Here is a 12,374-nt window from a genome sequence, read left to right as displayed (position 1 = left end):
AACAGTGCCTTGGCATATGGCAGGTGCTTAGGCGATATTTTTTTTACAGAATATATAATGACAAACATATTTAAGAATCTAGCACAGTGCTTGGTACATAGCAGCCACGCAAAAAAATGATCGTTATGGTTGTGATTTGCTGCCAAGAGAAAACAAAGCCCAGCAAAGCACAGCGAAGTGGCACACCCTTACAGGCCCAGCTGTTCTTTCTGAAGGTGGCTGGACCACTGGCAGGTCTGCAAACAGCATCTGCAGCAGTAACCAGACAACCTCCTGTGTGTGTCCAGCACACAAACACACAGATGGCGTCCTATGGCTCCTTTCAGCCATGTGTGCAGTGGCACCATCAGCTGCACGTCTCCAGACACGAACCGCAACCTCAAACTGAAGCTCACCCAGATTTAAAGAAACGTCTCGGGTCAAGGTTACCAGTGACCTCCCAGGTGCTGAATCAATGCTTGGTAAGAAACCAGCTATGTAAACCAGTGGCTGGAAAAGAAGTGCAGACGTTCTGCAATCGAGAGGTAGTCGAGCTGCTGAACGTCCACCTGGTACAAGAACGCACAACCAGGGAACTTAAACCCTTGGGATGGGGGAATCCAAACAGTGTCAGAAGACCCAGAGTAAGGCCGGGCGCCGTGGCTCACGCCTGTAATCCCAGCACTTTGGGAGGCTGAGGCGGGCAGATCACGAGGTCAGAAGTTCGAGACCAGCCTGGCTAACATAGTGAAACCCTGTGCCTACTCAAAATACAAAACTTAGCCGGGTGTGGTAGTGCGCAGCTGTAATCCCAGCTACTCAGGAGGCTGAGGCAGGAGAATCGCTTGAACCCGGGAGGCAGAGGTTGCAGTGAGCCGAGATCACACCACTGCATTCTAGCCTAGGCGACAGAGCAAGATTCCATCTCAAAAACATTTTAAAAATAAATAAATAAAAAAGAAGACCCAAGTAAGTGTGTGCCTGTGCAAACACTTAAAGGCCAGTTTCCGAAATCACTGAGACCCCTCACAGTTTTTGTTTATTTTTTGTTTTTTTGAGATGGAATCTCGCTCTGTCACCCAAGCTGGCGTGCAGTAGCACTATCTCAGCTCACTGCAACCTGCACCTCTCAGATTCACGCCATTCTCCTGCCTCAGCCTCCCACCATGATGCCCAGCTAATTTTTGTATTTTTAGTAAAGATGGAGTTTCGTCATGTTATCCAGGCTGGCTGGTCTACCCAACTCCTGACCTCAAGTGATCTGCCCACCTCAGCCTCCCAAAGCGCTGGGATTACAGGTGTGAGCCACCGCGCCTGGCCCCCTCACAGATTTTTAGTGAGGAATAATCGGAACCATCCTACGAGTTCCTTGCTTGCTAAAATCCTTTCTGCTTCTCTCGGGCTCAAGGCCTCCAGGAAGCACCTGCAGTGATTCTGCTGTATCTCCCTCCCCTGTCGATGGCCAGCCCACAAAGGCCACCAACCCAGCAGCAGGCCTCGTGACAAACAGCTGACTCCAGCCTCACTCCCACACTTTCAAATGCCTGGAGTAACTGGAGGAGGAAGAGGCATTCTCATCCTGCTGGCCCGCGATGGCTCAAGAAGCAATTCTCCAACCGTCTTCCCAGTGAGGAGCTTCAGTGCCCTGACAGATGCCACCCAGCTAGCCTCCCTGACCCGGCTTACAGCTCTGCTCACTTCCTGTCTTTCGCAGAGGATCACAGTTCCATCACTGCCCTGCAAAATCGCCACAGAACCTCTGATTTCCCGTTCATCTCCTTTTGCTCTCCCAGCCCCACGTGTCCCCCTTTCTGATCATGTTACACATGTTACAAGAGACGGGATGGTGTCTTTTATAGAAACAGCACGGACTTTGGAGTCAACAAGTGAATGTTCAAATCGCAGCTCTGCAGTCTGTGCAGTTAGCCTTTCTGAGCCTGTCTCCAGTGAGCTGTGAAATGCTTTAGAAAGCGACTGAAGAGGCTGGCCCAGAAGCTGAGCTCAGAACAGGGCAACTGCCTCCTCCAAAGGCAGCTGCTCATCTCGACCCTATCAAGCTAACAGTTAAACTCATTCTCATCAAGGCAGCCCATCAGCTCCTGTGCAGACTTTCATCTTACCCCGTCTGGCTGTGACAGGCTTTGAGTCTTGAGACTAAATGTCGTCCTCAAAGTCCTGCCCCATCTGGGCGTCCACCATCTCTCTGGGCTCCTCTCCTACCCCTGCCCCTCCTGAGCACCTCATGCTACGGCACCTTCCCAGAAAGGCTGGGCTCTCTCCTGCTCCCATGACTTTGCACGAGCTGATCCCTCACCATCTCCACCCTCATGCGGGTGGACAGCACTTTCGAAGGCCGGCCGACATCTCAGCCCTGTTCTTTCTTTCTGGGCTGTCAACGGGTTTTGCTGCTTTGTTCACATCTCTCTCCAGATCCTCATCACACAGTAGAGGGACTGACCCAGTGGCCTCCAGCACTAGTCTGCCCATCTTCGAATCTTCTTGCTTCCCTACTGCCTGGCACTTGCAGCCCAACACCTTGATCAGAATGGTCCTTTCATTGTGGCAACTCTAATGTAAAGTACGTACCCCTCAGCTCGTTTTGCAAACAAGGACACTGAGCCCCAGAGAGACTGATTACCTGCCTTACCCAAGACCACACACCAGCAAACAGTGACATCAAGAGACCAGCACCCAGCACACCCTCCCAGGATCACAGCAACACACAAGCTGATACACACCAGCAGCAACACAGGCACACAGCAGGTGCCATCTGTATATCCATAATGCCACGGCAAAGTCACCAGCCATATTAACAAACTGTTTGCACAGAAAAGGCATAGTTACAATGTTCCATCTCAGTTCACTAGAGCTAATTCTAAGACAGCCAAATCAGGAATAAATTACAGTCAGGCAACATAAAAACACAGACTAGACATTAATGTGCCTGCAATGTGCCCAGCGTGTCACATCTATGTACACTCCCTCCCATTTAATCCCAACAACCCTTAGAAGCATAAACTTATTCCTGTTTCCCTGTATCCTTGGGCAAACCACTTAACCACCCCTTGCCTCAGTTTCCTCACATGTAAATGAAAATTCACGGTACTTACTTGAATTAGTCAGCTTTCGGTGCAGGATACAGAAACTCGGCTAATTTTTGTATTTTTAGTAGAAACGAGGTTTCACCATGTTGGCCAGAGTGGTCTCAAAGTCCTGACTTCAGGTGATCCACCCGCCTCGGCCTCCCGAAGTGCTGGGATTACAGGCGTAAGTCACCGCACTCGGCCCCCTCACATTAACTCTTTACAAGAGGTGCCATTAACCCCATGTCACTCAAGTACACACTGGCAATCGCAGAGGCTAAGTGACTTTCTCAAGATCACACAGTACAAAAATGGCAGAGCTGTGGTTCAAACTTGGGCCACAGTAGCCCCCGCTCTCAACCACCAATATTCTTGTCTGCCTGTGAATTACCCTTGGTGCCAGGGTGAACCAGACACAGGCTTGGCCCCCAAGGAGCTCCCAGCCAGGTCGGGAAGCGGTCTGGAAAAATCCATCATTCCAGTTCTTTAAACACAGCCAGGTGCCCCCACCTCCCAGCCTGCCACAAGCTGTTCCCTCTGCCCCACACCTTCACTGGGCAAGCTCCTGATCCTTCAATGCAGTTCAGACGCCTCTCCTCAGCAATGGGCACTCAGATCATCTGGGAGCTCCATAAAGGGGCTACACAAGAGACGATGTACTTGGTCAAAGCTAATTCTCAACTTCCAGACCAATGTGGATTAGGAGATTAAATCCCTGGCTTCACAGAGCCCAACCCTATCTCCTGTGGAAAATAAACCCGTCCCAAGCATGTTACTGACTTTCTCTTACACTTGCTGTCCGGGTTTCTAGATAAATACTCCTAATCTACACTGGACTCATATGATCCCTTAACACGGTCCCACTCTTCTATACAAATGAAAATCGTCCTCAAATTACTTTAGTAAATTTCCTTCAAAGAAGCAAATCCCAGCACTTATTCTCAAAGGCTGGGTGAGTCTGCCAGCCCCTCCCTGGGGTATCTGGCAATGTCTGGAGACATTTTTAGCTGTCACAACTGGGGGAGTGCCGCTGGCATCTCGTGGGTGGAGGCCAGGGAAACTGCAAGGCATCTCCAATGCACAGGACAGCCGCCCACAACAAAGACGCATCTACCCCAAAACATCGGCCAGCGGGAGAGGCCCTGCTCTGACTTCTTCAGCAACAGGTTGACACAATTCAGCACAATACGGGAGAACTAGAGAAAGCTTTAAAAAAACTTATTTTTTAGAAATGAGAATATTTCTGTTAGAACCACAGAAAGCTACTACTTCCGGAGTGCCAAGAAGTTAAATGCCCTATTTGATCTCTAACCTTATACAGCAGTTTTATCCCCTACTTAAGGCTCAGAGAGGTAACTTGCACAAGGCCCACAGCGATTCAACAGGAGGGCTCACGATGAAGCCAGGCGGCATGAACTCCTGAACCAGCACTCGTGGCTGCAGTGCCGCCCCCTCCCCACCCAAAGTAATAGCACTTGTGCCCGCCCCCATAGCCTGTGAAATGCCTTGTGTGTCTACCTCATCAGATTGTGAGCTCCATAAAGGCAGCGACTCTCTCTAAAGCTCAGGCTGGAGTCTGGGACACAGGTGCTCATTAGTGTGGGTGAAGGACAAAAGCAAGCCGGGCCTGCAGCTTCTGGGAGGCTGTGGTCAGGCCTGGCCAGCCCTCCTGTCACTCCCCTCCTCCCATCTCACCCGGGCCACCTCATCAAGCAGCCAAGGTCATCATCCCTGCCTGTCTCTACCCTTCCCTCTGAGCATGTTCTCCTAGACTACACTGTCCACATGTCCTTCCCTAACCCAGAGACTGATTCACTGAGGACAAGGAAACCAGAAAGCAAGACAGTGAGGGGACAAAGTGGGGTAACAGGATGGCTCAGAAGCCAGGGCTGGGAACCCCAGAGGACCAGCTCTAGCCCCAGCCCTGCCCTCCACAAAGACTCACAATGACCACAGTCCTCTGGGTACCTGCTGGGGGCCAGGCCCTGGGCTGAGTGGATGAACATTGGCTGTAACTCCATTTACTCACCTATAAAATGTTTAGCGAGCTCTAAAGATTCTGGAACAGAAACCCTTTCCCCGCAAAGGAACTCTAGATGGAAACTCTTCTCTAACATTTTTAAGACTCTAGGACAAAAAAAAAACCCTAGACTCTGTCCATGTCATCACTTGTTTTGAGTTATTTTTCATTATATTCCATTATCTTCCCAAAGGTAGTTCAGAGAGGCTCACAATAACAATGTCACAGCCATCACAACAAGGATAAGGAGACAGGAACCAAGGAATAAAAGAAGAGACACTTGTTTCCTGCAGCGCAAAGCTGAGTATGATTTTCAAGAAACAGTAGCTTTAGAAATGATCTAGAAATTGCATAACCAACGATGCTTCCTTTCAAAGGGGAAGAGGATCCAACACACACAGCTCAGTCAGCTGAATCACAACAGCGGCAGACACAGCAACGTGGCCATGATCGCCACAAGCAACTGACACTTAAAAGTTTACTACGTGTCTGATCTGCGTTAAATTTCTCACATGCTAACCCATGTAATCCCCACTGCCACGGAAGGAAGGGTTCATTATCCCCACTTCTTAGGTGAGGCAGAGGAGACAGAACACGCGAGGACAAAGGTGAGCGTGTGGCGTTCGTCGCAGCATAATGGGCACACGTGCCACGCTCCTCCACTCACAGTTTTAGGAGTGAGAAAACTGACTGGGAGGTGAAGGAACTTGCCCAAGGCCACAGAGCTGGACACGGTGCAGGTCAGTTGAATTCCAAAGCCACACTCCTTCCACCATGCTGTTTCCCGGCCAACCCCATTTCGAGCCAGGTTTCCCAGATTTGCCAAGAAGCCCAGGTGATTCTGAAAACCCATCCTCAGGCCCTTCTCGCTGAGCTTCTGATTCTGTATGTTCTGGATGGATCGTGAGGACCGCGTGGAACAGGTACCAGGTGTTGTTCATAAGCGGGGACAGTTGAACACACTCGTCTGAGCACAGGGAAGTTCCGCCACACAAATCTAACCACAGCAACACCGTGATACGGCTACAGCCTCAGAAGGGATAGTGACAAGATCTCCCCAAAGTTCCCGGGTTCCTCCCACTGAGGGCAATCGCTTAGTTACTGTGTTCTGAAACCAGGAACTGTGCTCATGGTACCAAGATACCTATCTGTCAGCACATTCGAGAAGAAGGTTTCCCGACAAAACCACAGGCCACACCACAGACCATCTCACTCAGAACTGGGCTTAGGCTTGTCTGAGATGATCCTCTTTAGTTGATGAAGCAACTGAGGCAGTGATAAGTTAATGTGTTGGCCACAGTCAGAGTCTCCAGCTGACTCCAGCTGGCACACCATACCATCTCAAAGGGACACCCAGTACTGCAGTGTCTGACGTGGGTTCTGCTAGAGACGCACACACACGGGCAGTCAGGGTCAACTGCAGAAATGTTCCCACCTGTCAAGCCCTGGCCCCAGAGCCCTCCAAAAAGCAGCTATGGTGCACATCACAATTCTTTTTTTTGTTTGTTCTTTTGAGATGGAGTCTTGTTCTGTCACCCAGGCTGGAGTGCAGTGGTGCGATCTCGGCTCACCGCAACCTCTGCCTCAACCTCCCCAGTAGCTGGGATTACAGGTGTGCGCCACCATGCCTGGCTAATTTTTGTATTTTTAATAGAGACCAGGTTTTGCCATGTTGGCCAGACTGGTCTTGAACTCCTGACCTCAGGTGTTCCACTCACCTCAGCCTCCCAAAGTGTTGAGATTACAGGAGTGTCCCACCGCACCTGGCCACAGATCTCGATTCTCCACATATTCTCCACAGCCCCCGTGCCCTTCCTCCCAGCACGCCACAGTTCAGGAGTTCACATATGCTTGTGTGACGAAGGCGTCCACTCCCACCACCCCCAGGCCATAAGCCCACCCTAAGTCATTACCCAGCATCGTTTCTCTCACCATATTACCCCACATGACCAGCCTAGAACAGGGACTAGGAAATAGGCACTTGTTGAACAAAAGCCTGAGAGCACAAATGAGAGGCAGAAGCTGAAGGCGCAGGCCCCACAGGGCTTCAGGGAGACACAGGAACTCCAGCACCCGGGTGACAAGGCCCCACGGGGACGGGGTGCATGGCCGGGTTCAGCACGGTGGGAATGCACGGGGCTGCAGTGCAGCGGAGCACACACCTCCACAGCAGGGCCAGGGCCAGGGCACGCACACAAGAGCACAGACATCCAGGAGCACGGGGACACAGCCAGGACACCCGGCATGACAGCACTGCACTACGCCAGTGGGGGCTGGCACTAGAAATGGGAGTTACTCACAGGCGTCACCCTCACCACTGCCGTCTGCTTGGCCCAAGAAACGTTCATATGAATGCACAGGGCCCCGCAGAGGCTCAGGCTGCCGATTTGGTAATGCTGGCCACCTGTGAGACAGCCACAGCAGGTCAGAGGCAGAGAAGTGACAACAGACTGCAAAGGAGCCAGGGACAGTGAAGAGCAGAATCTCCAACAGACCAGTCCTTACAATCCCAGAGGACTCCGGGCTTCCGGGAAAAGTCCCAGTTATCTGTGTGAGACAGTGCCTGCCTAACACCACAGAGAACACACAACACATGTGAGACAGGAACAAGGAGACTGGTCTGGACTCAACCACCACGCTCTTCTAGAGGGCAAAGATGGCATTACCTTGCGAAGAAGCTACTAAACGGCCCCAATATTTTCAATTTACTCCCCTCCTCAGCTTCATGAATACAGTCCTGCTGGTGTAAGCCACTGGTTTCCTTGACAGAGCTCAAGGTGACGTTGGTAAACTGTGGGTCATCGTCATTCTCCAGGGTCACAATGGCACTGGAGCTGCTCGTGACCACAAGGTCCAAGATGTCCTCATTGCTGACAGACAGTGTGGTGGACAGCTCTGTCCCAAGACTGGACACACTGCAGACAGAGACATCATCGCTGCGGGTCAGGGCTTTGGAGGTCGGGCTGTAGAGCTTTACCGAGTCATAGCCTGTCCTGGGAAACGTGGAGGATTTGCGCACGCTCTGTTCCCGCTCGGCGCTGCTAGGAGCTGGTGGCGCACAGGACGGCAGTGCGCAGGCGCTCTGGAAGGCCCGCTCGGGGATGAGGTCGGAGTCGGACTGCTTCCTCCTCACGTGGACCGCGCTGCAGGGCACAGGCTCCGGGTTCCCGATCTCCAGGGTAGGAATCCCCGAGTCCACGGACTGGAGGCTGTGCCGGTCTTCTAAAGCCCTGAGTTTCAGCTTGGGCCCGTACTCAGGCGCTGAGAGGAGTCGGGGCGCCTTGAGATTGACGTGTTGCAGGTTCTGAAGGGGGTTTCCTGGTCGACCATCCAGAATGCCCATCAAGGCTACACCATTTGTAGAGGTGGAGAGTTTTCCATCAGTCATCTTGGTCCAAGGAGAAACTAGAAAAAACACAAACCTGGAAATTAAAGTGGATATAAAATTCAAAGATGCCACACCTCTGACACACAGCTGAAATGGTCTCATCTCCCACTTAAAGGAGAAAGCCTTGAAAAGGTTCCACGTACCCAAGTTTTGATTCAAGTCCAGAAGCTAGAGGTGGTTTTTGGTTTTGTTTTTTGACACAGTCTCACTCTGTCGCCCAGGTTGGAGTGCAGTGGCGCCATCTCAGCTCACTGCAAACCTCTGCCTCCCAGGTTCAAGCAATTCTTGTGCCTCAGCCTCCCAAGTAGCTGGGATTACAGGCGTGCGCTACCAAGCCCAGCTCATGTTTGTATTTTTAGTAGAGACAGGGTTTCCCTATGTTGGCCAGGCTGGTCTCAAACTCCTGACCTCAAGCAATCTGCCCACCTCGGCCTCCCAAAGTGCTGAGATTATGGGCATGAGCCACCACGCCTGGCCCAGAAGCTAGAGTTTTAACATACATTGTCATGATATAACACAGCGGGAAGATAACCCAAACAAAGGATGTACCCGAGGTAAAAATAATCATCACTGCCCCTACCAGTCACATCTTCATCCCCAGGACAGCACGGGGAGCGTGAGAACTGGACTTGGGGGACGGGGGTGTGAATCCATAACCCATACATATGTCAAAGATCTACTTGTTCTGAGACAGCATTAAAATCCTAAGATGTCTTCATTAAGATGGAAAACAACAACAAAATAAATTATGCATGCCATCTGCAGCAGCCAGGCCTCTCCACAAATGTTTCAGTCACGCTTACATGCATCTACAAGGCTGGGCACAGTATCCCCTTTACCACGGAAGAAACCGAGGCTTGGCCAGACTAAGAAACGGGTCTAAGATCACCCTGCTGTTTAACCGCAGAGCTGGGATCTACAGGACCCCAAAGGAGACCACACGTAGGTTAGAAAGGCTTGGTTTAGGATTACACAAACCCAGGTCAGAAGGCCAGCTCAGTGAAGATAATTAATAAAAGAGAGTCAAGACCACAACCTCCGAGGTTTGAATGAGTAGAGTCAAAACCGTCAGTGCAGCCTGGGCAACATAACAAGACCATGTCTCTACAAAACACTAAAAAAAATCAGCTGAGGGTGGTGGCACATGCCTGTAGTGCAAGCTACTCTGGAGACTGAGGTCAGAGGATCACTTCAGCCTGGGAAGTTTTAGGCTGCGGTGAGCCATGATTACACCACTGCACTCTGGCCTGGGTAACAGAGAAAGACCCTATCTCTAAAATAAACAAAATCTGTTAATCACACGCACACATCTAAGGCCATGTCTAAAGTTCTCTGGCATGGCCAGGCGTGGTGGCTCACACCTGTAATCACAACACTTTGGGAGGCTGAGGCGGGCAGATCACTTGAGGTCAGGAGTTCGAGAGCAGCCTGGCCAACATGGCGAAACCCCATCTCTACTAAAAATACAAAAATTAGCCAGGCTTGCTGGCATGTGCCTGTAATCTCAGCTACTAGGAGGCTGAGGCAGGAGAATTGCTTGAACCCAGGAGGCGGAGGTTGCAGTGAGCCAAGATTATGCCACTGCACTCCAGCCCGGGCAACAGAGCAAGCCTCTGTCTCAAAAAAAAAAAAAAAAAAAAAAAATTAGCCAGGTGTGGTGGTACATGCCTATAATCCCAGCTACTCAGGGAGGCTGAGGCAGGAAAATCACTTGAACCCAGGAGGTGGAGGTTGCAGTGGGCCAAGATCATGTCACTGCACTCCAGCCTGGGCGACAGGGCGAGGTTCCATTTCAAAAAATAAAAAAATAAAAAATAAAGTTCTCTGGCCTAACCAGGCATGGCGGCTCATGCCTGTGATCCCAGCACTTTGGGAGGTAAAGGCAGGAGGATCACTTGGGCCTAGGAACTCAAGAGCAAGCCTGGGCAACAATGGGAGACTTTGTCTTTAAAAAAATTTACAAATTAGCTGAGTGTGGTGGCACATGTCTGTGGTCCTAGCTACTTGAAAGGCTGAGGTGGGAGGATCACTTGAGCCCGCCCAAGAGGTCAAGACTGCAGTGAACCCTGATAACACCACTGCACTCCAGCCTGAACGACAGAATGAGACCCTGTCTCAAAAATAAATAAATAAATAATCAAGTTCTCTGGCCTAAGACAAATGAGGAAGGAAGGGTATGCGGCACACTAGCCTGGAGAGCACAGTCCCAGCACAATGAGAACCCTGGCATCAACGGCTACCTTTGTTTTTCTTTAAAATGGCCAGGGGCAGTGGCTCATGCCTGAAATCCCAGCGCTTTGGGAGGCCGAGGCAGGTGGAACACCTGAGATCAGGAGTTCCAGACTAGCCTGGCCAACATGGTGAAACCCCGTCTCTACTAAAAATACAAAAAATTAGCTGCGCGTGGTGGCAGATGCCTGTAATCCCAGTTACTCAGGAGGAGAATTGCTTGAACTCGGGAGGTAGAGTTGCAGTGAGCAGAGATCGCGCCACTGCACTCCAGCCTGGGCAACAAGAGCAAAACTCCGTCTCAAAGTAAAAAAGAAATCAGGTGGTGCGTTTCAATCTGGTCCATACAAGAGAACAACATGAAGAACAGGGCTTTGGACTCAGACGTTCCTGGGCTCTATATTGCCTTGGGAGAATTAAGTACCACAAGAAAAGCATTTAATAGTCACCTGGCCCCCAACAGGCACTTTGTTGGTAGCTGCTATCGTCAAACAGAGAGGAGCTGAAGGTTTTCAAGCACAGAAGAAAGAATGATAACCACTCCTGCTTGGGTGTCAGCTTTTGTAAGGAGCCTACATGCTCCTAATTAGGAAGCCTGGCCTGCCTCTCAGTGTCAACACAGCAAAAGCAAATTAATTAAAAGAAGAAAAAGGGGAGCTAGGTGCAGTGGCTCATGTCTGTAGTCCTAGTTACTCAGGAGGCTGGGGCAGGAGAACCACTTGGAGCCCAGGAGTTCAAGGCTGCAATGAGCTATGATCACCATCGCACTCCAGCCTGGGCAACAGGGCACAATCCTGTCTCCAGAAAAACAAAGGAGAGACAGGGAGGGGAGTAATCTCCCTCCTTCCCAGAAACTGAAGGAGCCAGTAAGAGTGCAGCGCTGAGGCAAAAATAGAAATGTGAAGGAATGAAATGAAATGCAGAATTCAGAAATAGACTCAACTACATATAAATATCTGATTCAGCCTGGGCAACACAGTGAGACCCCCCATCTCTACCAAAAGTAAAAATTAGCCAAGCATGGTAGTGCACAACTGTAGTCTCAGCTACTGAGAAGGCTGAGGCAGGAAGATCTCTTGAGTCCAGGAGTTCAAGACTGTAGTAAGCTATGACAGCACCATGGCACTCCAGCCTGGGCAACACAACAAGACCCTGTTTCAAAATAAATAAATAGGCCAGGTGCGGTGGCTCATGCCTGTAATCCCAGTACTTTGGGAGGCCAAGGCGGGCAGATCACGAGGTCAGGAGTTCGACACCAGCCTGACCAACATGGTGAAACCCCCCCCCCTACTAAAAATACAAAATTAGCTGGGCGTGGTGGCACACACCTGTAATCCCAGCTACTCAGGAGGCTGAGGCAGGAGAATCGCTTGAACCCGGGAGGCAGAGGTTGCAGTGAGCCAAGATAGCACCACTGCACTCCAGCCTGGGTGACAGAGCGAGACTCCATCTCAAAATAAATAAATATAAAAAATAAAAACTTGAAATACGACCCAGTGAGTAAGGGAGGATTATTTAATCACAGTGTTACAGTAATTGATAATCAACTTTTCTTAGAAATTAGAACCACACTGTACTACACTAAGGCCAAAATACAGACAAAAGTAGAGTTTAATACAAAAGTGAAATTATAGGCCAGCATGGTGGCTCATGCCTGTAATCCCAGCACTTTGGG

The 12,374-nt window shown here is 50.5% G+C and overlaps 1 protein-coding gene across 4 annotated transcripts in view; it reads right to left on the bottom strand.

Annotated features, from left to right (window-relative positions):
• Positions 1–12,374, bottom strand: part of TBC1D14 (TBC1 domain family member 14) — a 122,124-nt gene that overhangs the window by 100,123 nt on the left and 9,627 nt on the right. For all 4 annotated transcript variants that reach the window (XM_031664745.1, XM_021938253.2, XM_021938254.2 and 1 more), the window contains one exon: positions 7,749–8,487. In XM_031664745.1, the coding sequence (XP_031520605.1) occupies positions 7,749–8,470 (722 nt within the window). In that variant the 5' untranslated portion in view covers positions 8,471–8,487. Of the gene's footprint in view, positions 1–7,748; positions 8,488–12,374 lie in introns of those variants that run through there.

This window comes from Papio anubis, chromosome 3 (genome assembly GCF_008728515.1).
Source record: "Papio anubis isolate 15944 chromosome 3, Panubis1.0, whole genome shotgun sequence".
In the NCBI taxonomy this organism is placed as follows: Eukaryota; Metazoa; Chordata; class Mammalia; order Primates; family Cercopithecidae; genus Papio; species Papio anubis.
The sequence above is the reverse complement of the archived record's forward strand: the minus strand, read 5'-3'. Positions and strand labels throughout refer to the sequence as shown.